General features: G+C 43.3%; 1 protein-coding gene and 1 long non-coding RNA gene across 3 annotated transcripts in view; one reads left to right on the plus strand and one right to left on the minus strand.

Moving 5' to 3' along the window:
* The window catches only part of LOC115569616 (sodium/hydrogen exchanger 9-like), a 70,076-nt gene that overhangs the window by 2,002 nt on the left and 41,626 nt on the right, over window positions 1-26,448 (minus strand). Inside the window, exons 13-14 of one of the 2 annotated variants that reach the window (XM_030397629.1) lie at window positions 10,065-10,110; window positions 8,099-8,154 (exon numbers count right to left, since the gene is read on the minus strand). In XM_030397629.1, coding sequence (XP_030253489.1) covers window positions 8,099-8,154; window positions 10,065-10,110 — 102 coding nt within the window. The remainder of the gene's footprint in view (window positions 1-8,098; window positions 8,155-10,064; window positions 10,111-26,448) is intronic. The other variant, XR_003981569.1, reaches the window with a different exon arrangement.
* On the plus strand, window positions 4,559-5,270 carry LOC115569620 (uncharacterized). Its single transcript, XR_003981571.1, has 2 exons — window positions 4,559-4,916; window positions 5,162-5,270. It is a non-coding gene; the product is annotated as an uncharacterized LOC115569620 (long non-coding RNA).

Here is a 26,448-nt window from a genome sequence, read left to right on the forward strand (position 1 = left end):
CTGCACAATACACAATCAGTCATCTTGTCACTCAAGGACTTCAACCCAGCCCTCCATTTTTTTAACTCCCCCCCCCCCCCGAAAACAGACAAAAAGTAAAATACAACAAAAGACTTCATCACTTCCCGGAGGCGCAGCGCACTCAGAGCCTGAACAATGACACAGCTATTTTCAGATTCCAACGACATCACAGCACTGAACGCACATAATGTAACCAAATGATAAACATCGACGCTTTAACGTTAAGCACACTATCCCCGACATGACACCATTGTCAGCTTACAGTCATTAAGTGCTGGTGGCCTCATCTGCATACTGCAGAGGAGCTGCATATTACTCATTCGAGCTTTAGGTGCTTGTGCTATTTTTGTTCTAAGCTTTGCCGAGCTGTTAGCATATTTAATATACATGCGCCAGCTCATGTCTGCTGCTGTCTTAAGTAATAAAAGCCTGCAATAAAATATGCAACAAAAAGGGAGACTTTCCAGGAGGGAGCGCTCTACAAGAGCAGATCTGCCCGATGGAGATAAAAATAATTTACCCGCAGGAAAAAGGAAGGGCGTTATCTTGTTTCAGGCGAGATGGGTCAGTCTTGTACTTGATTAAAACCAGAGGCAAGGTCAAAGCTGTTTTTTTTTTTTTTTCAATGTGTTTAGGTGTTGATAAAAGGCAGAACAGGCAGCTCACTTCTAATTAGTTTTGAGAGAGGGAGAAGAAGGGGCTGGTATGCTGGTGCCAGATGTCCTGGTGATGGTAGGTAGTCACTTGATATTAACAATGACATATTACACACCCCTCTGACTCATCTTCCAGGGACCAGAGTTTTGCCCACAGTAGCTCGGTGACAGGCGGCCTTGTAAACACTTAATTCTGCATCCTCTCCAAAACAAGACGCTGGAGAAGAAAAAGAAAAAAAAAAAATGACAGCGCACTTCCTAGCTTTTAGCTGTAAACAATAGTTCTGATTAATAATTGCCCTTCTGCAGGTGCTCCCCTTGCGCCTTTGGAAACAGACAAAACAACACTTCAACAATCCGGTGATTTCAGGACGAAGGCGACCTTTGTACCTCAGAGACTATAATGAATAATGAGGGACTTAGATGTTGCACACAGCTACACAATCCCCTGGCATGAGCAACAAAAGACACAGAGAAGAGGAAACTGATCTGTTCTTTGGTGCCAATACTTACATTCTGCTGCCGTTATCAGCAATATGCAAGAGGTGGGAATTACGGGCACCATTCTGCCAGCTAACAGGATTTATTTATAAATGTCTCAAATGAGGGAGAGGGAGGAGAGGGTGGGGGTGAGGAGGCAGAAAAGGGGGGGAATAATGACTTCATTGGGACCTGCAGGGGCGAGTTTTCTTCTTGTCGGCGCGGCGTCTTCCTGTTCCTCACCAGCATAACACTAGTGGTAATTATAACTGCTGGAGCCACTTTGAGCTCCACAATGGCATCAGGCTGTTAGTGTATGTGTGGGTGTGGGTGTGTGTATGTGTGTATCTGTGGGAAGAGGTGCTGAGTAGCTGTGTGGGGGTTGAAGCCTAACTGCTGTTTCAGCCGTCGTCGCGGCATGCATGTCCCCCGTGTCACCTTTTCCCTGACCTTTAACCAGCGGAGGAAAGTAGCTGAGTACAGTTACTCGCTTGCTGTACTTCAGGAGAGATTTGAGGTACAAAAGAGGGAGTGGGAAAACAGAGTGCCATTTTTGGCTTTTTTGGCTTTGACCCTCCACATTAAAGGGGCTCTGTGGGACTCGTGTTGTTAGTTTAGGTGCGCGGACTCCCTTTTTTAACTAATTTCAGCTTCTGTTGCTCTCTGTAAGTGGAGGGGAGAGAGGCACTGGGGCAAGATACTCAAGAACCTGCCTAAAGTCGCGGAAAATTCACAAAGAAATCCACAGTCCAGCATCATTAAAATACTTTTAAAAAATCATATACAGGTTTGTATAGGCAACTGAGAGAGACTAAGAGGGTCTTATTTTGTCATGTTACAATCTGCTCAATTCAATAGAAACAGTGCCACTTCAGCAGGGGCGGTTCTAGGGGGGGGCCAACAGGGGACAGTGCCCCTGTAACTCTGAGTCTGGACCCTCCTGTGGCCCCCCTGACAGGGAGTCTGCATTAATAATACAATGACAGATTTCTTGCAATGATTGTGTTCTGAAGGGAAAGGCAGAAATAAAGTGTCTCAGCAGTTTACTACCCAATCAAAATTGCTGAAATTGTAAACACTGCTTTGTCTGAATGAGGGATTTATCCTTTTTTCCGGGTTGTATGTGCCCCCTAACAAAAAAGCCGGCCCCAACCTGGCCCCCCTATTAAAACTGGTCTAGAACCGCTACTGCACTTCAGAGCCACTTTAAACAAACAGATTGACATTGCAGTAAACACGTTAATTCCCTTTCGTGCTGAGCATTTCAAGGGACGATCAATACTATTCCTGCGTCGTTCTTCGAAACAGGAAGCTACAGCTAACAGCAGGTTAGATTAGTTTAGAAAATTGCTCGCTGAGCTCCGTCTAAAAGTTTGCTTCAATTTGTCAGCCATGCGCAGTGACTTCGTAGAGTCTTCGTTGTCACTATGAGGATGCAAGTCTGGCACATAACATTTCAAACCACATCCAAATGTGGTTCGGACCTGATTTTCCCCCCCAAAAATCACATTAATATAATGCATTGATATAGATGACAGGGGCTTAAAAGTAAAATTAGCTTCACTCTGAGCAGCTTTAACAATAAATTACTGCTTGTAATGCATCAGTTATAAAAAAAAAATAAAAATCTAACAATACACTGCATGTACAACACTCTGGGGACCGTGGTGCATAATGAGTACTACTTCTGTCTCTAACACAATACAAAATGTCAGAAGCACATATTTACAATAAGTGCCACCTCCCTCTAACTGTCACTTTTTTGTTTGGTATTGTTTATGCCGTGCTACTCTAGTATATTATGTAGTACTTTAAATATAGGTAACAAGAGTAGATCTACCTCCCACACCACGCCACAGACCCATCCAAAGGCCGAGCCCACCGTGTAACGCAACCACCCAGGGTCTCTTAAACACGGGTGGCCTCTGGGATGCCAGACGCAAAACAAAAACATCGGTTCCCAGCCCCTCAAACTACAGCCTGCAAAACCCTCCAGCAGCAAAGCATCAAACGGGCTTTGATGTCTGTCAAAAAGTACACGTTTGTCCTAATGAGGCTTAAAACCAGGCATACAGGATACAGTTTAAGGAAGCAGCGGTACAGTTTTCCTTCAGCGTGAGACAACAGCAAGCCAAGTTGAAGCTCAATTACCTGGCAGCAAGATCCAGGCAGAGGCTCCTCTCACCTGGTCCACATCAAAGCAGCTCCATAATACATTTTTTTTCCTTCATCAATGGGAAACAGTGGCCAAGACTGCGCCTTTCATCCTGCTCACAGCTCCCCTCATCCCCTCCCTCTCTCCCTTCCTCACATTTACATGCACATACGCACATTCTGTCAAATGTGCAAATCAACCCACTATGTAGACATTTAACTGTTGCCAAAGGGTGTGTGAACACTCTAGTTACTATGGTTACATGGACTGCAATGTTGTGGTGCAGCAACTGACGACATATGTCATATGTCAAATGCTCGCAGTGTGTCTGGCTGTCTCGGGAGACGCTACAGGGCGCGACTGTCTCAGTCCAAATGTAAAAAATACGGCTTGCTGTTTATTCGCTTTGGTTTTTTCTGCGGACTAGACGTAAACGTAATCTATGTCTTTACTGATCCCCCAGAGTGAAAATTCAACTGTTGCAGCAGCGCAAGGACAGAAATAAACAGAAATAAATACAGATAGAGAAAGTAAAAGAAAATAAATAAGAAGAGGTTGATGAAAACCTACTACAGTAAAACAGAAACATGAAAAGGGAGAGTAGTGAGTGTTCAGAATTGGAAGTTGTGTTGTGCAGGTGTGTTTGCGATTTCGGGGAGGGTGGGGTTGGAGGTCCACAGTCTGAGGTGCTCTCTTTTGCACCTGACCCGGTGGCGGAACATGCTGCCCATCTGCCGCAGCTCATAATGGAGAAGGTGTGATGGGGTCCTCCGGGCTTTGATCTTGTCCTTCATCTTCCTCTCCGCCACTGACGAGACCTAGTCTGACTCACCAGATGTACACTGCTGCTGCAAAGCCTGAACTAAGACTGTCTCAGCTGGCATTCTCCTCTCTTCCCCTATCTGTGCTACCATTTTCAAAACCCCTGCCTCTACGGGAAGCAACAACCACCACCTGTGAGCTAGGAACCAACACTCTCAAATGGCAAGTTACCCCAGTGTCTCCCACACATATATTTTACTTGGGCAGTCCACCCAGGTATATTAACAGCAGTCCAAGTATATTTAGCAGCTTTTTTGCATTTCATACTATTCTTAAACCGTCTGAGTGAATGACATCCTCTACGTAAACATTCAATTTTCTCCACTTCCTCTTTCTGCATAATCACCGAAACAAGGGGAGATCCTGTTCCTCTTACAGGCCACCGCCTGTTTGTTGGTCTTGCTCATACTGACTTTCAGGGCTATGTAGTTGCACCGTGTGGAAAGCTCTCTATTTGTCCTCTGTATTTCTGCGTATTGTCCTTGAGATGCATCCAACAATGGAGAAGTTGTTAGACAACTCTTGCAGGTGTCAGTAAACTGAGTTAAAATGGAAGTTTGAGGGGTAAATAGAGAAGAAGAAGGGCACCAGTACATTTATCACCTCAGAGGCACTGCCATCCACAGCGGCCGACCATTGAGGTAAACCATGGACTGGATGGTGTTGAGAGCACTGGAAAAGCAGAAAAACATGGCGCTCACGGTTCTCATCTGCTTCTCCAGAGAGACTTGTATGAAGATGACGGCATCCATGTGTTGATTTCTTGACATTTAGAGGGGCTGGTAGGTGGTTTCGGTTACCTTCTTGCAGATTCAGGCAAGCTGTTGGCTGCATTTATGCTAAGATAAACTAAGCTGGGAGCTGGACGTAGAGTGGTATCAATGTTCTCATCTAACTCGTAACAAAGCCAATAAGCAGTTATCTTACAAAATCAGGTGTATTTATCCGCTTTTCAATTCTGTCTAGACTGTTTTTCAGTGTGTATTTCTGAAAAAAAGTAATCGTTTCTCTTATTTTTTCTCTTCAGCAGTAATTGGACCAACCAGCAGTCGGAGAAAAGCAGAGCTTGAAAATGTTTTCACAGGCTGCAAAGCCGAAAAAGCAGAATTCAATGTGAAATAAAGGCAGGAAGGACATTAAGTCATATCCAGGTCTGTGCTTTACAGTTTACAGATTTCACAAGGTATTCAACCACATCCACCTTTTCTGCATTTTGAGGTTGAACAGCCTCAACTGAAAATGGGTTTGATTAGCAACGCACACATCCATACGCAATAATCCCTAATATAATCCATTAACGTTTTCTTCTCAAATAAATCCAATGTAAAGCAATAAAATATCAACCAGTTTTAAAGTTTTTGCTCTGAAGTGTCTTCAGTAATGTGAAGAAAAGTGTTTGGTGGAAACTTGGCAGAGTTTCACTCATCAACACCATCCTGTGAAAAACGGTGGTGGAGAGAGTATCATGTTGTGAGGAGGCTTTTCAGCAGCAGGGACATGGAAAGTTGTGAAGACACAAAACAACACAGGCGCTTCTCAAGAACATTTCAGAATGTAAGACCCTGGAGTGAAGCAACAATACGGTATATGGAAATGTCGTATCTCACAACTACTTGAAGGTTCACAGCTGCTCCCACATACATTTGATTATATTTGAGATGACAGTGAAAAAGTTGTAAAAAAGCTACAAACAGAGTTAGTTTTTAAACAGATCCTGCTTCAAACTGCAATCAATAATTATACAGTTATATATACTTTAAACTAAGGGTTCCCTCACATTCGATAGCAATCAAGCATTTTCAAAAGAGCATTTCCAATCCTTTCCAGCACTTTACAGCTGTGGCAAATTGCATATTGTATGCATGTATAAACACATGCTAATTATATTTTACAGTTTCATTTTTTTTTTTAATGCGAATGAAATGTTTGCTCTGTTGAGTCCTGCCAAGTCTTTGGGGCAAAACTGACATAACCAGAAAAACCTGGGGCGGTAATCGCTGCTGAAGTTGTTTGGGAAAAGTATTACATCAGTTGAAAACTATGAGTTATTATTTTTGTACTTCTTAATACATTCATAAAAGGTTTTGATGGTAATTTTACTTTATTTTATGTGTGCTATGTTCATCTTCCAACACAACAAAATGCATAAACACTGAGGGATTTCTAAACTGTTTCTGAAGAGACGCCATTACCTCATAAATTCAACTCTATTAAAGTGTCATACTGTTGTCAGAGAAAACAACGAGCCAAATTCAACGAGCCAAAGTATGACGCTTATTGTGACTATCCAACATAACGATGGACTTAGGGCCGTTGTTTTTTTCATAAAAGGCTCAATTTTGCCTGATCTACTATGTAAAATCTGCTTTTCTGGACCCTTTCTCATCTGTTGTGAATGGTTAATGGTTTACAAACAATGTCTAATGATACATTTCCCCTGCCTGTTTTTTACTTCTCTAAAAAAAAACATTAACACACTCAGGCACTGGATGAATACTCTAAATGAAATCATGGACGGACCTGCATTTCACTGTTTTGCAGCAAAGACAGAGTCTATAAAGTAAAATTATGTGCTCCTTACCGAGCACCGGGCCAGGTCACGCGGGCCATTAAGTGTTCAAATTAGATTAGCGTACGCTTAATGCAGTCCTCATGAAATTCCACTGTGAAGGACAGGGCCAGTGTTTTCTTACTGCCAGATGATTTAACTACATTGTCCGCTTACAGGAATCCAGTACACGAAAAGAATAGTTTGAGACTTTGGGAAAGACACTTAATCACTGTCCTGCTTCGAGTTAGATGAAAAGACAGATACTACCTCACGGACTGTCTGAAACATGGACGTAATCTGTGATGTCAACCCCGTTTTTTGAAGAGACACAGTGAAGCTCAGTGTGGCTGCGGCCTCATCGTTCTGGCAGTGCCCGACTTCGCCTTACTCCATGCCAATTCAAGCTGATCATCTGATCCAAATCATAAATAAATACGTGGTTGATCATTTAGTCGAAAACCATAGTTCCAAAATTCAAAACATTCTCAATTTCACGGCGCAAAGCCCAGAGTCGCATAGCTTTTTCCAATAATCACATCTGATCGCCCAGTTTTGCCAGCAGTCCTGCTCCACAGGTGCATCCAAGCCGTACCAGGGAGACATCTGGTTTTAGGCTATTATCTCCTGACCACATCTCATAGCTGGTAACTCTGCTGTGAATATTGCCAGAAACACGCCATAGTAAAGTTGCATGAACATGGACCTTCTCTTTGGCGGCAGCGATAGTCAGATTTTATCAAGACACTTTAAGCTGGCTTAAGAACCCATAGCGTCATGAACTGTTCTTGTAGCCGTGGCAATGTGCTGGTACTTGTTCCTTTTTTTCATGGGGTCCATCGGGATAGAGTTGCTTTTGGAGCCAGCCTCAAGTGGGCATTTAGGGGATTGCTGTTTTGGGCACTTTTTTTTCATCCCCTGGAGGTTGCTGTTTGTACAACATTCCCCCAACAGAAATAGAGATTCCTGTTTATAGACACGCTTTATTCACTGAGTTTTAGTGGTGCTGGGAGGTGCTTTTCTGCCGCAGACATAGTCATGTTAACTCTTATTTTGCAAACAATTGTCTGTTTTGTCTTTTCTTTTTTTTAAATGTCCTAAACATTCCTTTAACATGCATACATAGATGCCTTCTAATACATATTTCATATTAGTTAAACGACAATATCTATACATATTTTGCTCACATACAGTCATACACAAATATATGTGCTGAAGTAGTTAACCTGTAGTTGAACTAAAGGTACAGTATGTTCTACCATTAGAGTACATATAGCTCTTTCGCCAGATTCCTGGTAATGAAGCAGCTCTTTTCTCTTGAACGCATTGTATTCTACTCAACAGACCGCTGCATTAACGGCTTTGAGTGCGAACACATGCGGGAGTGCTTTGGAGAAGAAAGCAGTGAAAGGATACTTGTAGTCCAGATGGTGCCACAAGCCGCCTGTTGTGTCTGGCCTCCCTGTAGCAACCTGTAGGCCATGAGAGAACCACTGTTACTCATCGACACACAAAGGCCCTCTTGGGGTGGCTATATGCGCTGCCTGATGGAAATGCTGGAAACCTGCACCCTGGGATGGTCAGGGGGGCCATATCCAGTGACCTCTGCATTTACAAGTGGGACCCCCGGCCCTGTGCTTATGTAGGAAAATCCTGTTCCTGTGAGTCCCTGCGGATCCTTTTTCTTGCTAAGTTAAGCTACGCCCCCCAGCAGTCCCCGTGCAGACTCTCAATCTGGACAAGGTTACATTTATCCATTTCCATAAGAAAGAGCCCTGGAGCTCGGCCGCACCTCTCCACTGGGGATCCTCCTTCAGCCTTACCTGCCGCGCTGCCTTTTCTGTCTGCACCCTCTGGCCTCACAATGCCAGGGAGCTGGCCAGACCATGTCCCATTCAGAGGGCACAGATAAGAGGCAGGTCAAATAAGAAGATGAAAGAGAGGTGCTGGGAACCAGTGATGGAAAGGTGGGAGAGGAGTGTGTGGGAGGACGTGTCCGTGCAACAAAATAGGCACATTCACAAGGCCTATGTGTCCCAGCGATGATGTGCTACAAACTGTCATTTAGCAGTAAGCCAAAGTGCATTTCCTCCACTTGAACCCTTTTACTCGCTTTGATGCCATGCGCTGTTAAAATAAACAACATGCCCAGATTAAAGGGCAGGAGCATATTATGCGTCAGTGGGAGCGGATGGCAGGATTCATCTTGCTAAGCACACAACGTGTTAAATCCCTGCAACGTTGCTACAGTATGTGCAAAAAAGCTATCCCCTACACCAGGAGCCAGACACGTTCAGACTCAGAATGTGACGCAGTACAGCCCCGCAGCACTTTTGGGGTGATTAAAAATAGCTCTTAAGCAAATGAAGTTTCATTGTCTTTGAATGCGATCGCTGCTCTCCCACTTTGTTCGGCTCCCTCCAGTGCGGAGAGCTGCGGCTATGCAGAAAAACACAGCTCACAGCACAATCCACTGTATACATAATGTAGAGTCACTTTGTATACAGCGGTGCAACTTATTTCAAGTGCTGAGAATAAGAGAAAAATAGAAGCTGCCGTGCCGTCCGGAGCTTGTTTTGAATAATTTTCGGCCATACGTGAAGATGTTTTAATAAAGATAATTCCATCATGATAATGGCATCGTTATAAGCCTTGCGAGCTGTTCTCTGTTTTTCTGGCATCTGTTATTTTTCTCTACATATATTTGAAATCAGCTCCTCATTTTGAATGTTTTATGTATACTGTCTGTTTTCATGAAAGATTCATGCCCGGAATACCTAAACCGAATCGTAAAAAACTCTAGGTAGATCATTAGGACTTCTGTTTGCAATGATGTTAATAGTTTAAGTGTTTTAAAGCACACGAGACAGCTATTGACTGTCTGTAATCCATCAATGTAGAGAAGCACTAACGCTGGGGATTTTAAATGGGATTGATGAGAAATACCTGCACAAGTGCGATGAAGTGCAGCTAAATGGATGCGGCAGAGCACAAACGAAGATAGTAAACAACGCACTCTTGGGTATTATGGCAAGACAGATTATTGCTTTGCTGTCTGGTATACCCAAAAAATAATGTTTTAGTACCTACTTTTTAAAAAAAAAGAAAAGAGTGTGCAATATGTGAGGCAATTCTACATGTTTAGACTTCCAACAGGCAGTTCTATAAATGCTTTTCAGAGTGTAGAACGGAGATTTAGTGGACATCATATTTTGTACGCGCTCCTGCAGATGGAAGCTGGCGAAGCAGAGGGCCACGAGCAGGGAAACTGCTCAAAGTTGTGGCACTTCAGTTCAGATTAAAATACTTTTAAATGCCAGTCGGGACAAACAGAGCGGATAAAATGCGGATTACTGAATAAGTGACAAAAAGGTGTTTTTACCTCAAGAGAAAGGTCCTCTGGATTTTCATCTGCATCCAGCCCCACTCTGCAGAGAATGAGCAAAGTACAGTCAAACCATGACTCAACATAATAAAAGGACAAAGATCCCGAGGGATGGATTCCACTACATGTGAAGCTATACCAGTTCAAACATTCAGTTTAGTGTTGTGACTTTGCAATGAAAGTGAAAGTCAGTGCGGAACTCAGTTTGAACATGACCTTTCAAAGAGCCTCATCAAAATCAGCCTTGTCTTCCGCATCACACCAAGAAAATGTCAGCTGGGTAAACCTTTGATAAATGACAAAACAGCGCAGCAATTATGCTTGATATTCTGCGTGGCTGCGATCATTACCCCGCTGAGGTGTGCGGAACCCCCTCTTTGCTGCATTCGTGCTTGAGCAGCAGGGCTGAGAGGAGAGGCCGCCTGGCTGCCGGCTCGGCCCCGCTCCGAATTCAAAGAAAATGACTCAGCATCGGCCAGTGACAGCCCGGTGAGCTGATTCATCGCAGAAACAAGGGCGTTATGTCGTGGTGTGCATGCATTCCCTTGCATCTACACGCGTGCAGAAGACTGCAGCACCGTCGCACCGTTTTCAACCCTGAATTTAGAAATGAAAGAAGTGATGGTAACTTTGTGGTTAGAATTTCTGAAATCATCCACAGTTGTTCTGAGCCAAAAAAAGAAAAAACCAGTACAGTGTGGGTGTGAAATTTCTTTCAGAGCTCGGAGGGAGGCTGAGCGTGAGATGGCTGTCGATGTTGGTTCCTACAGGTCAGCAGTTAACTCTAATAGCCGAGCATTACTGCTGCCTGGCTCAGGACATTTTGAGATACTCCTATCGCTGTGCACTCTGTGTATGTGTGTATATGTGTGGCTTTGTGCGAATGTGCCACCGCCAAAGCCTTTTTTCCTGAGACGCTTGTGCAACAACACAGCGGAGAGGTGACTCTCATCGGAGCATTCGAGCGCTGCGGTTACTTAAGGTTGTGCAGATTTCCTGTCTTGGCTGCTGTCCCTCCTCGATCCATCTGTGGTGTTTGTCTTCATTTCCCTTCTCTCTGATCATCATCGCTCCTTTTGTCATTGCTGCTCACACGCGGAGGCTATTTTGCGCTGTGTTGCCGACAACTCTCATGTGCATTGTACATCACGAAAAAAGCATCTTGGACTTAACTGTACTTAGTAATTAATTAGATTTTGATCCTGGCTGTGGCCTATCCCAACAAACCATCCATCACTGAGCCATTTCTCTTTCTCAGTTTGTTTTTCATTATCTGTCTCTGCCTCTTCCTCTGTTTAATACACTGTTTTCCCATTTAAGTTCCTCTCTGCGCTCATCTTTATCTTAAACCTCTCCATCATTGTCTCTTTTCTTTGTTACCTAATATCTTTTCCTCTTCCTGTATATCAGAATCTTTTGTCTTCTCTCCTCCTCCTCTTTCTTCCACTCCTTTTTATCATCTCAACATCTACTCTTCCCGTCTTTATCACCTCCTACCTCTTCTTAATTCTGTTTCTTTGTCTCGTCCTCCTACTACCATCTCCCTGCTCTCTCTTTTATTTCCTGCCCACCACATACTGAGGCTGAAATTGTCTTGAAATTACAGATGAGAGCAAAAAAAAAGGTACTGCTTTACTAAAGCAAAGTCTTCCTGGGTCCATGCTGGTGCCATGTTGTTTTGCCGTGGTGCAAAAGTGTTTGCCGCCGCGACGAATCACCTTTAGCCGGCGGGACACATGTCTTAGTGACGGGCTCTGTCACCGAGCTGAGCTGACAGAATGAGGAAAAGGCATATAAGGTGTGAAATGAATGGGCAGGAAGGGGAACACAAGCTGAGGCTTGGGCTGAAAGAAAAGGTGGAGCAGAGCAAGAATAGTGAGTTCCAATTTCTTGAGCGTGATGGTGAGCGAGATAGTCATGCGGTGACATGCAAGTGACAGAGTGAGTCGGTGCTGCTGGTGAACGTGAGAGGGAGAGATAGTGAGCTTGCTGAGTGAAAGATTGACTAGGAGACATGACGAGGACAGCCAGAGAAAGACATAAAAATCAACTGAGGAGAGTGGATTTCTCTCTCAACAGTGATGTGATAAAGAGGCAGGGTTTGTGAGCGCAGGACGCCAGTCTGCTTTGTGTCTTGGGCAAAATATTGTGCCGTCAGCCAGCCGGCTCTTTCAGCATCATGGTTCTTTTTTTAAATTGATGTGACCCCTTTGCCCTGTTACCCTTATCTTCAATAGCATGACATTCAATACAGACAAGTCAAGACCAAACTAATCTAACTGCTCTGTGATCATGAGTTCACAGAAATAAATCAGAGGGAAAGTGGACTGCCAGAGGCACACACTGAAAAAGTCTGTGATCTCTGCATCAATTTATATCTACTGCAGGAAATAGGTCCTAGACAATAGCTGAGTCACGTAAACATTTGTTATGAACCTCCACGGGAGTATGCGATCCTCCCATGGCCCAGTTTCCTCCCATAATGAGGAGGAGCTCCCTCCGTTCTGCAGGGAAATCACACCCCGCGATATAAAACCCAGTCAAACAAGAAATACACAATACATAACTCATCTCCCACAACCTGGCGAGATCATAAGATCAACTTGTGGCTGCAGCCTCCAAAACCAAAGTCTTCCATTTCTTCTTCTCTGTTAGTGTGCTCTTCATGCGCTGATGAGATCTCAACTGGTTTGTGCTGAGCTCCACTGTGACTAAAATATCTCTGGACACATTCCAGGATGACAGGGCACCCTGCACAGGGCCCTTCACTGACAACTCATCCAGGGTTTTGGGAAGCGTCGCGAAAAGATATGAAAACGGTGTTTGTTTAAACTGTATGAAGGAGGAGCTGATGTTTTAGTACATCTTGTCCAGCACACATTTAATTCCAAAAAAAGGCATCCACGCTCATCCACAAACATCTCCTCGCAGGCTGATACGTCCACTATGCCTCACAGAGAATAGGAAGAACGGCTAAATAACTCAGCCTTGAGCGGTGAAGCAGTATGTGTGTCTGCACATGCATATGTGCCTGTGTCTCTGCAGCGTTGTTATCAGCCTGCCTGACAGTAGTGGGCTGATAAAGCTGCGCTTGCTGTGCTGCAGGCGCATGAAGCCTCAAGAGAAGACGTCAGAGCATCACAGAAACGAAAGCTTCTTTGCACATACGGCTCATTTATAATACATCTTGTCTACAGGTTGAAGTTAACCATGTTTACTTGCAAGCAAAATATTTTCATTGGATGTGTTTAGGTGTACTGGTTAATACACATTCGGAGGAGTTGCTTCTTGAGTTCAAGTGCTCAAGTAGCATGAACTCAACAGGCAGGGTAAATTGAGTAGCAACACTCCTCCAGTCTGCCGAGCTATTTCCACTACATGCTGCTCTGACAGGCAGAGATAGAGAGGGAGGATGAGAGTGGAACAGACGGGGGAGCACAGAGAGATAGAGACGGGAGACAAAAAGTGTCTCACAGGGATCATGTTTGCTCTACAGTGTGAGTTTGGACAAGAGGAAGGCTGTAAGTCATCTTTCCAGTTTCCTGTTTGTTGATCCCATTCAGCTGATCTTCTCACCAGGGATTCCATATTCGACAGCATACACGCCTCCCAACAGAAATCTGAATTTGGAACCAGCTTTGATATGAACACCAAGCACAACTGACATATACACGCTGGTGGAAAGATTTACAAAAGTGCTATAACTAATTGCAATCGTTGAGGTACTTTCTTGAGTATTTTTTATTTGAGGCCACTTTACTTTCTTCTATACTGTGATTCAAAGGGAAATATTGTGCTTTTCACTCCATTAAATGTATCAGATTCAGATAATTAATACAAATCATAATCCGCAAGACTTTATCGATCCCTTGGTATAATTCACAAGCTACCCAGCAGTATAAGTCACACACGTACAAGCGCCAACGTCAACGTGATGTGCATCAATAATTACTATAACAGACCTTAGTAGTGTGAATACTTCCACCAAGGCCCAGTCCAATATCAAATGAAACTTACTTAAATCCACTAGATCCTGATTTTCGTTTGGGTCTGCATCAAATTGTACTCGTAGACACCAGCCACCTTAATGGGATGGATATTTTCCATCAAAATTCATGCATCATTCCCCGAGAAACTGATGCAAATGTTGAAAAAGTTTGCTGACAAATAATCCACAAACCAACCAACAAACAAACGGACACTGGTGAATACGTAACCTCTTTGGCGGAGCTAATAATTCAGTTATATAATACACATTATTCTGAATGAGCCATTGTGCGTCATGAGTGATCTTTTGTACTAAAGCAAACAAAGAGCAGAGAAAAACAGTCAGGATATTCATTGCTGGTGTTTCAGTACATACTATATAACTGAGACACAGTGAGGTACAATGGAAGAAGATTATAACTGGTATGACTGGCACGAACAAATCGATCGGAGCTGTGATATGAATGTGGTACTGTATCACACACAATGTGGATTTCAGCTGCCAAATTCTATAAAGTTCATTGGAAGCTACAGCTCACCACATATTGACCAGTGAGTTGACAGCACGCTGAAAACAAGCAAACACAACAAGGAAGCTGCAGCTACAGTGCTACAAACACAGGACCACTGATAAAAATAGGGCAGTTCTGATCATTAATGGTTTGGTTTTTATAAGAATACATGTATCTGGGTATGATGAAAGGCAATAGTCGGTGTCATAGGCTGCAAATAAAAGCAACATCTTATGTCAACTCACAAATAAAGCATGTCAGAGAGTATCAATAATGTAGTGGGGTTCAAGATGCTCCAGAAGTCTAGTAAAAAAAAAAGAAATAAACAGACAGAATGCAGACATCAGCGTCTGCAGTCTCTCAGACGCTGACAGTAGGAACTCAGTGTATTGACTGAGCGACTGCAGTGATGAGAAAACTTAGTAAAAGCAAGAACAGTGAATTAAAGTGAAGTCATGACCCTCGTCTGAACGGTTGATGGATGACTCTGAAGGAACATTCTGTATTTCTTTAATGCTCATATAAATTACAAGAATATTTGTATATGTGGCATTGTGTTGATTCGTTCGTGAAATTAGTGTTGCTTTGTTTTCAAACATTACTGCTGAATAAAACATTTTAATATTTACAATATCAATGAGGCAATAATACAAAGTCAGAAATAATTCCCTTTTCATAACTACTGTAATAAACAAGCTGTTCTCAGGGGAAAAAAGGGTCCTCAGAACTATATTTGAAGCTAGAAAGGTGGCAACAAAGTAAAACAGCATGAAATTGTGTTGTCCTTTAAGGTCAGTTTGTTATTTTGTTTAGTCAGTCATGAAATCGAAGAGAGTTTGTTTATTTCATTTGTTCAGGAAGATCTTTCTCTTCCGATTAAAGTGTATTGCCCAAAACGACATATTGCACCTTTAAAAGAGCTGCTGATCAAATTCAACCTGGTATCTTACCAACCTGTTTAAAAGACGCACCAGTCCACTGTGTCACTTTCCCATTTGGCCTTTCCTTTCCATGAAAACAACCTCAATCCTCATTCTTCGTCCAGGATAGCAATTAAAAACGAGCAGTTGTCCAGTCGCACTTTCAAAATAAAGGCGCCAAAACTACTTTGCCAAGTCAGGAAAAGATCATGTTTCGCCTTAAAAGGGGTTTGTCTCCACCCCACCTAGCTGAAAGACTGAATGAATGAACCACCCAAATAGCCTCAACCTCCACTCGATGCAGGCCTTCTAGCTCTTTGTACCAAAGAGCGCTCTTTGTTCGCTCTTTGTACCACATCATTATCACCCCCTGCTGCACACGTGTATAGTTTTCACGCCTAGTTGAGGCAACTTGTGATTAGGGAAAATGTGGTCTAGAGTAACAAACCACAAACAATATCTTGAATTTGCACTCCCGATGCTGTGAGAGAGTGGAGTAAAACGTGACTCAGCATATGCACACATAGCCACATTGGTTTAATTTACTGATTATAAGCTTATAAGAACCTGCAAAGAGACACAACTAGAGCCCCTGGATGAAGACAGAAGCATCTTGAGTTGTATGAATATGTTATGTATCTGACTGGCATGACTTCTAAATGAAAAACATTAAAAAAACGTATCTATATCGGGTGCACATTTTAGGTCGTAATGCCAAGCTTTACAAGAGACTTAACTGCATATGAGTTCTCATGCATGAGGTGCGCTGAGCCCCGTATCTCTCAGTGTTATTACTCAACAGCGGATGAGGAGATAAAACAAGGACCACTACAACATAAGCTTCCATTCCTATACTGCAGTGTTACAAAAGAAAAAAATCCATTTATGGCAAAGTCTCTGACTGCAGTAAATAGGTCAATCTACTGAAACCCTCGAATGAGAATCACACTCACTCTGCAGCTTTAACCTAAATTTTCCATCACTCGTGCTGGTGTAAAAATAAAGTTGGCAGCGTAGTGAGCGGGTTAAGTTGTCCGCGAGTGTGTTATCACATCCGTGTGTCAGTATTGTAGTCAAGCGTTCTTCCGTGCGTGTTGCAGTGGACTGTGCAGAGCATTTACATACAAGCAGACGGTACATGGTTTCAGAGATAATACCCTTTTGGAGATATCTCATCTAAGCAGGCAAAACTTTAAAAGTGTTCTGCCATACTGAACACTAATGAATGATCACCCACTCAGCAGATGCCCAGCATCATGTTATCGTTTAATCTGAGCCACAGGATAACAATGGACATAAATAATACCGCATACAACGTCATGCCAAATTGGCCCCAACTCCTGCCTACTGTAGAAGCAGTTTCCAACTACTTGCACATGATAATAGAACAATCATAAAATGTGATAATATAGAGCGTAGAAGCACTTGACTATACATAAAGGCTCTAAATTACATGCGCTCTATGAAAAAGTTAAAGTTAGTGTTCAAGTAAATAATTTATATATTGTCAATGCTCAAGAAAGGCTGTAAATAAATCAGAGTGAGCCTGTAAAGATGCATTTTTCCATTTCAGAGAACACGCGTTAAATTATTTATGTAGCACGCTTTATTCACTTTTTTGCCCCAATATAGATGAGACAAGTGATACCACTCCCATGACTGTACTCTAAGTATCAAGCTATATATAGCTAGCTTAGCTTAGGGAAAACAACTAGCACTGCTGTGGCTGAAGGTAAGACAATCAACAAGAGCCTGGAAAGCTCCTAAATCACCACGTATCTTAATTGCTAACCAGGCTAGCTGTTTTCCTCTGTTTTTAGTCCATGTGCCAAGCTAAGCTAACTGGGTTCTAGCTTAAGCTTCATGGTTAATGGACAAATACATGAGTGGTATCAATCTTCTCCTCTAATTCAAGCCAAGAAAGTAGAATAGAAAATAAGAAGGTAAATAGGCACACTTCCCAAGTCCCGCCCATGTTTTGCCGTTTTGTTGTACTTGTACTCTATGTGCTATGTCAAAAAAGGAAGACAAGTTAAAAATATGTTTAAATGATGTTGCTGGGGAACGTGTATAAGCAAAGTTCATTACCCTGACCGTCTGGAAGGGGTCAGATGTCGGTAGGTCTCTTATGTCAAGCTATTCTTATCCAGCAACAGTAACTAAGGGGATCAGTCAATGACTTACTTTAAGCAGTTTGCTTCTCTGCTTCAATGTTGTAGGTACAGTACTTGAGATGAACTAAAATAATTGTCTATCTTCTCTCAATGATATCATTTAATGCAGTAGGTTTCTAAAGTGCTAAATGTATTGCATAATAAAAGGCGAGAAACAACAAGCAAAAGAAACTGCATCACATTTCTGCCTTAGTTTGTGCCTCGCCTACATTTTTTCACACTCTGTCGGTTGCTGGTGAGAAAGACATCCCTCCAATGTGAAAGCTGACAAACGTCAATGTTTTAAACAGTGTCAGTTTTTTTCTTTCTTCCTTTTTCTTTCACACTTTAGTCAGCCAGATCCCTGTGGATAGCCAAGGACAGTTGGGAGAAGAGGGGCTTGTGGGAGCCAAAAAGATATTATTATCACACAGAATTAATTTCCCTTCTCACAACCTTCACCTGGAACTCTCAGCATGACACAGGGAAGGGCCTACATTTAGTTTAGCGAAGAGAAGACGGAGGAAGGCAAGAACTGGTTGGATAACAGTTGCTCGTTATCCAATTTAACATCCAGGTAACACATCAAACAAGTGTTATATTTTATTCAATACACATCATATTCAGTGATGGATGTTATATCTGTTTTAGTAGGATGAATTTGTGTTGAATTGGTGTCCACTGCTTTATACTGTCAAATGGTTTTATTTATTTTGTTATGATGTCCCTAGCTTTTAAATAAAATGATGTGAAACAATGCTTATCTTCTCCAGACATCTGTGCTTCCATGTTTCCCTGATTGCTCACAGAAAAAAAGGGAGGTGAATTATTACTTCTGAAGAAAAGTGCCCCAACTACCAGTTATGGTATTGCAGATTTACTGCCCTTAAGGAATAACAACATTACTTGTGACAAAACCATTTCCAGGCGGCTATATTATGAGCTCCCGAGCCCTGCCCAAGTAAAAATGTTGAAAGTAAAATTGGCACGGAAACAAAGCCATGCAATGCAAATGTAAAATGGGCAAATTCAAATGCATCGTAATCGGGAAATTATGCTTCAAGATCTTTAACAGGCAAATTTAATCAAATCCATGTTGTTTTTTCCTCCTCCAACGTCTAAACCGTCCAGCCATCAACAAGAACCATCAACAACTGTGTGAAAGAGTCGGGTCCTTGCTGAATTGCTCTAAAGCCTAAAGCTGCTTAATGATTGCTAATGACTAGCAAAGTATTTGATGAAAATACAATAATAGCTGGCTGCATTAGAGCTCTCTGGTGTCTGGGTGCGCACTGCGAACTGGGATTGTAATGAAAAGGGTTGTGGTCAGAGAAAACCACCCAATTTCAAAAACAAGCTTGTTGATGAAGCGTTCAGTAACAGGACAAGTGTGGCGACACTCGCCTGCGGGCGTATTTCAGCTGCCAGATTGTTCATAATTGCGGCCCAGAACAAATCCCTTTATACAACTTTATTCATCCTTCCTTCCTCCTTCCTTTCTCTGACTCCTGCCAGAAACTGCGTCAAGGATGTGGGATCAAATGCCTCCTCTTGATAACGCTGGGAAACTCTTTCATGGCTGGCTCCGAGGGGGAGCTTCTTGAGGCTGTGTTTGGTTGTCATGTTCGGACAGTGCTATCTTTTTTAATGTGGAGGGTCAAGGGCGGTGTCTGCTGGCACTAGCTAAATATATCAGGGGAATCTCAGGGAAAGGACTTTGTGGTATCTGGGTTAACATACCAAGGCAGTTGCAACAACAGTAACCCGTTTTGTGTGCCAGATGTGAGGCACTGGGCTGATGGCGTATTGCTTCCTGCAGACACGTCAGGGGGATTTCCTCGTCTTTTCACAGGAAAATGGGTAACACTGACCCGCTTCTGCATTTTATCTTATTTTTTTGTGATATTTCTCCAGCTGGCCTGACCTCGATTTCAAGTTCCTTCCCTTAGCTTTCATTAACTTTAAAAAAATAAACACTAACAGGTCAGAGAACAGAGCACTGAGACACAGAAGAACAAAACTCAAAAAAGTTGTTTATTCTTAGGAATGCAGAAAAGCATAATTATACAAGTCTGGAATAGGAAGAGGTTTTGAGGTTATGCATCATCAGACTTTTACCCAATTGTAAGCACGAAAACAATGGGAGTAGAAAACCCAAACTCACTGTTTCCTCCCTAAGATAAAAAGTTCTTATCAACCAGCATCCCTGGCTCCGCACAGCCAAATAACCTTAATTCCCACCATGTTCGTATTTATCAAATAATTTTGTAATTTGTAAATAAAAAAAAAATCATAAGAGAAAGAGTGATAATTTATCTTGTTTGCAGTTCCATCAACATGCCATCAACAGTTTAACAGATGTCTCTTATAATGGTCTACAGGGAAAATGATTTCTGGGTCAGAAGGGAATTTCTTTCTGCAACACCACATGGTACATTCTTAGAATCTGCTACAGTATGTTGCACCGCCATGTTCCTACTGTAGCCAGATAAACCGCACACTGGCAGTAGCAAGGGCCTTTCATGTTCTTTATTCTATCTACTTTATGTAAATGTATATAATGCACATTTTTGCCTCCTATATACAATGCACATAGCGTATAGTACTTTCTATATTGTATCTTTTCTATCTAAATCTGTTTTAGTATTTTTAAGTCTTGAACTTATTGTATGTCTGTATGTCTGTCTACCTGCTACTGTCACAAGTGAATTTCTCTGATGTGGGATGAATAAAAGTCTAAAGTCTAAAGTCTTCTCTCTGTTTTAAGCGACCACTGTGGGAAAATATGTGACAAGGGGTTTGTTGCAATGTGAAACCTCCGGATAGATTACCCCAAATCGGTGACTGTCAAGACAGTCCACGTGTGAGCATATGGGTCACCTGCAGGGCACCTTAAAGCTTGACTGCCTCCTAATACATGTGACCTATTTTACGTATAGCTGTGTTTCCCCACATGCGTTTACCCGGGAAGGCACTGCTTTCTGGTAACTCATCCCTCTTGTAAGTGATTGTGATGCAACCTTTCCTTTTTTAATGTAGGCCAACTTACAGTATGTTGTTGTTTTGTACCAACTTGTAAGTGCACCTGGTTGTTGTGATGTCATCCGGTGCGTGTTGGTTTTTGGACCGGCTACATAATTAACAAGCTTCCTCCGGCTCACCTGCTGTTATGACGACGGAATCGCGTGTGGAGAAAACTCCTAAAGGCGTACACAGTAACACAAGCAGCCCTTTATATTGCTCTCTCCTTGAGGTGGCTCTCAAAAAGGTGAATGACACCTAATCTAAATCCTACACACTGGGCCATGAATTAGACCTGCACTGGATGTAGACTTATACACTGTGGAACTGACTTTGGGGTTAGGAAGCGAGCGATGACAGTAATATTGAGAAGTTAAGGGACGTGTATTGCTGTGTGTCTTGCTGGTCTGAACGACCATTCGTCGAATCCGTCTGGCATATTAAATGAAGTGTGGAACCACTCAGTGCGTTTACATGCACAGCTTAGTCAGATTACAGCCATAGTTCGACTATGCTACTCAATCAGACAACTGCAATTATCCAAGTATACATGCCGGTGAGAAAATCGAATTACTAGCCGAAAGCATGTCATACCCCGGTATGCTAGGTGGCGCTGTACCCATTTCAACTAGTGTTAACAGACACACCTCCGGCTGACCTCTTTACGTCACCAGCTGCCTCGGCATTCAAGAAAGATGGCGTACGAAGAGCGAGACGAAGCTACATCTTTGTACACTTCGTATATGGTGTACATGATAATTACATAAACTAGGTGCACTCTGGTGCTCTTTCTTGCGGTGATTTCGGAGGAAAGATGCCGCCGCTGCCGCCGCCCGTCTACTTCTGGCTCACGGCCCCGGGGAAAAATCTCGCGCCTGCGCAGAATGCAAAATCCGATCCGATCCACTGACTACGTATACATGCAGGAGTAATGTGACTTTCAATCGAATAATCTACGTGGTGTAATTCGACTATGAGAAATCTGATCCGGTCCGATTTTAGTCAGACTAAGGTGTATACATGCATCTTAAAAATCCGCTCATAGTCAGACTAACGCAGTAATTCGGTTTTCTTGAGTGTCATGTAAACGCACTGACTGTCTCACATTCCCGAGGCACGATGCTGGTATACTGTCATGTTTATGCACAGATGCATGTGTTACAGCTGCACAAGTGGGGTGTAATCGGCGATTTTGAGTTTGGATAAGGGTATCATCACTCAGCTATCTCCCACCTGCTCACTCGTCTGCTGCCTAATCACCCCACCTTCTCTCCGTACGTGTGCCTTCTTCACGATGCTGCTGCTGCTGTGGGGGATATTGTTCTCTATACGTAGGTGCTGATGAAATTTTGAGTCTGAGTGGTGAATTATTTAAGAGGCAGGATTATGAAAGCAGCTTCTTGGCGCGTTGCTAGCGGGTATGAATCGATATGAGCCCCACCACCACCACCACCACCATCCCCGCCGCCGACGCCACCTCCTCCCCCCACCCCCTTTTTTTCTCCCTGAAACCACAGACCCTTCTGAACAGAAGTCCAGACACATGGCCACGGGACATGGCAGACTGGACAGCCAGATGCACTGTGCCTGTGTGTGTAAGACGCTCCGTGAAATACACTACACAGGAAAGCCAGCGGGAAAGAGGATGGGATTGTGTGTGTGTATGTGCGCGTGTGTCGACGTGCGGGAGACAGACAGAAGGACCTAATTCAGACTGACCACGTCCACAGGAACAGATGGCAAACTCAAGGCCTGCCAAGTCTATTCTTCTTTTCCCCTGGTTCTGCCTGCAGGCGGGGGTCTACAGTCCAAGTCAACAGGGTTAGACAACAGACAGAAGGGCCACACACACACAGATGTAGCGCATGCATACACACAAACCTACATTTCTGTGGGTGAGGACTGACCCATTGCTACATACCAGTTACATAACAGTTTCACACAGTTGCCTTCGATGAAGATTCGATTTCATGGACTTGATTTGTGCACTGCCAATGCTCTAAGGCTTTCAAGACTGAATAAATGACCAGCTTCCAGCACGCACTCTCTCGTTTCACTTGATTGTCTCACTGTGAGTTACTCCGCATTCATTTTTCTCTCCGCCAGCTCTCCTCTCTCTCTATGTGCCCATTCTGCTGAAATGTTAAATCTGCCTTTCTTCCCACATCTGTGTATTGGGAGTCCATGTTTGGCCACGCTGTTGTTCTCTCTCTGGCCAATGATTTCCTGCCTCAAGCACAAGCAATTGGGAGCAAACAAGAACCACCTCAGAGAGCTACGATTTCACGGCGCCGATCAGAGAAAAAAAATGGACCGGTTTCAACCTTGTGGCGAACTTAACATTCAGAGCATTCTCAGGAAGGACAGATATCACAAATAGTTTACAAGGTTGACACATTGTTACCTTGATGGGGGACTTGAGTTTGCATGTGCCTCTACAATGACAGGGAACCAACAAAGAAAACAATAGATCAGTGTCTAAAGAGACAAATGCATCCTCTCAAGCTGTTGACCTTAAAGGGTTTTTTTTTCACAAGCTGGGTCACTCAGGATGTAAACAAAATCCCAGTATCAGCAAGCTTAGGAGAAAGTAAAAAAAAAAAAAAGTGAACATTAAGATTGTTACAAAAGACGGCAAAATGGGCCACTTTGGACCGGACTGAAATATCTTAGCAACGGCTGGATGAAATTTGGTAGAGATATTACTTTCAGCACAAAACGTGCTTTTCAGTTTTATAACCACGTCTGTCCTATTGCCTTTCTGGAAAGTGTTGTTGTCTAGTGTAGACAGAGTGTAATGCAGAAAGGGTTCCTTATTTTTACGATAACAGTAAAGTTGCCAGTGGGCAAAATGCTACCTTAGTCCCTGGGAAGAAGATCAAAATAAATGAAAGGACATGTATCCCTAAGCATTTGTTTTCCCCCTGCACTACCTTTTAAACATCAGCAAGTATGCACTGGCATTGTAAGTATGTTAGCACCCTGATATTAGCATTCAGCTAAAAGCACCACTGTGCCTGTGCAGCCTCGCTGATCTGAGCAATTTCAAAATAAATACATTTTAAATCCAACAATCCAGGTGAGCTTACTTCCAAATAAGTGTTTTTTTGAGTACATCTACACTTGGAGTCTACAACCTGACCTTCCATGTCTCATCCCATGAACTTCTTGTGCAGAATTCCCTGATCCTATTGATTAAGAATGTTCATAACTTGGAGCAGTAAAGGCCAAAACTGTGAAAAAGAACCATGCCCTTGATATTGGGTACTAAAATCGACTTGATTTTTCGATCTTTTCATCTTCTCGGGCTGTCTCCCGCCTCCCAATTTTCTGTCTCCATCTTTTCCTCCAATGTTCTTTTCTGTTAATTCTTCAAGAGGCTGAGGGCCTAAATTATAGAGGGCTAAAAATAATGGCTCTATAAATAAGAGGTGCCCATTGAGAGTGATTGAGAGGCGAGGTCGCTAGGCAGCTAGGGATGCTGGGTAAGTTGGATTCATTAGATCTCTCGGCTTCAGTAGCCCCCACAGCTCTCCCACACAAAACGCATGGCACAGTTTCCTCGTAAACGGCACACACACACACACACACACACAACCTTGTAGCATTGGGACTGTTTCGACTACTCTTTCTATCTCTACCTCCGCGGCTCTCTGCAGTGTTGCAAATTTAGCCCCATCAGTACCATCCATCAAACCTCATTATCAATTTGCCGTTCCCTCTGAGGACTCCATGCAGGCTTCTCACTCTTAAAGCTTTGTTCATCCACCGGTGGAGTGGAAAAAGTGCACGCAGTTGTGTGCGTTTGCATTTATGCATGTGTGAGGCAGTGCGCGGCGGAGGCACCCCGTGTCTGTTTTATTATTCATACTCATGTGTGGATCCTCTTTCAGCCCACAGACACCTGCCAGAGACACACACAGCACATACTGATGTTTTGCTATACCGCTCCGGTCTCTTCGCTGGTTCTCTGGGCCCGTCCTAAAACAATGAGTTTAAAAATAAATCTCAACAAACCACTTTTCGTCTGTGTGCATCTCATTTGCATATGGTGTTCATGCAAAATTCCCGAGCTCTATCGCCCATCATGGCTCCACACAAGCAGACACACACACACACACACACACACATGCACACAAGTGGGCTCTTTTATTGCCCTGATGCTCTTTTTAATGGTCCTCCACCTCCCTCTCTGTATTGACGTCACATCCATTAGGCCGTGCCTCTGGGCCTTTTTAGCGGAGGCTGCAGCACAGGACTCGAATGTAGGAGACCTCCGTCCAGAGTCAATCTCCACCTGATAAACTCGCCGTATTGGCTGAGCCGACAGATGCGGTTACCACAGCAATCTGTTCATTCTCTCCGCACAACGCCATGGCTATCAATCCACTGTGAGAGGAAACCCATTGAATTGTGTGTCAGAGGGGAGAGCGGCGCGTTAACGGTGGCACGTGCACTCTGTGAGCGCTCAAGCTCTCACCTGTTTATTGTCTGCACGCTAACACACACACACCCACACACACACACACGCACACACTCACACACTCACACACAGCTCAACTATCAACACACATAAGAGTGTTGATAGTCGAGCTGAAAGACGACTATCTGTATCTGGTGCCACAGAGTGTAACCCTGGCAGGCTAATGTGAAGAGATTACGTTTCACGTCTGATCAGCATCAGAATCATAATTCACTGGCCTTACCCAGCATCCATCTCTCGCTACTCCCAACAGCAACGTCCTCAATTAGGGGCCCACTTACCCTGTGAGCAAGCCTCTTTTTAGACCCTGAATGTGGCACTAAAGTCTCAGCAGCACCCTACAGCCCTACAAGTCACACTGACTGACTCTTTTCCCCTTCATGAATATAGAATGAATGTAAAGTAGGCTCCATACGCAACTTCAGCCAAAGCAAAACAGAGTAAACTGCACTGGAGTGGTGACAACGCTGTGCTGCCTGGCATGCCGTAGACAGAAATGGCAAATGGATGGACGGAGATGGGCTGAATTTTGATGGCAGAGCCTTTTCCCCGACTGAGAAAAGATCCTTCTGAAATGTTAAAACGATGCTCGCTTCTTCAACACTCAGGAGACATAATCAATGACCGGTGCGGCTGGCTGAACTTGCAGCGCTCCACTGTGACTTAGTGCTGCACATCTAAACCCTGTCGCCAACTGGAGCTGAGCTCAATGTAATGAGAAATGAGACTTAACTTTCAGCACAGTGAGGGAGGGAAAATCACCAAAGGAGGAACAGGGGAAGAAGAAAGGAAGAGAGAGAGAGCGAGAGAGAGAGAGAGCGAGAGAGAGAGAGAGAGAGAGAGAGAGAGAGAGAGAGAGAGAGAGAGAGAGAGAGAGAGAGAGAGAGAGAGGAAAAACTACAGGTTGTTTTGATAAATAATGGCAACAAAGTGTCGTGGGAGCTGTAATATAGCTGCAATCCATCACAGGATCATCAGGCTCCATTAATAATGAATGTGTTCTGTAGACATAACAACAGATGCATTTTGCCTGACGAAATGTCACCTGAGCATATTGATCCATCCATGAAGGGACAAAAGAAAAAGAAGGATAATTTCACAAGTTTTCTCGTTTGGTAAGCTATCGTACGACAAAGATCGCTTTGTGACTGACATGAAAGAATATGTTACATTTTTAAAGCCCGACAGAAGAGCCTTTGTTCCCCAAGTTCCAAAGTTGTCCCTTGCTGTAGATTGGTTTTCTAATTCACAGTTCTTTTACATTTTCCAATTCCTTTTGTCACAAACCGATCCCTTTTGACTGGA

Source organism: Sparus aurata, chromosome 19 (assembly GCF_900880675.1).
Source record: "Sparus aurata chromosome 19, fSpaAur1.1, whole genome shotgun sequence".
Lineage (NCBI taxonomy): Eukaryota > Metazoa > Chordata > Actinopteri > Spariformes > Sparidae > Sparus > Sparus aurata.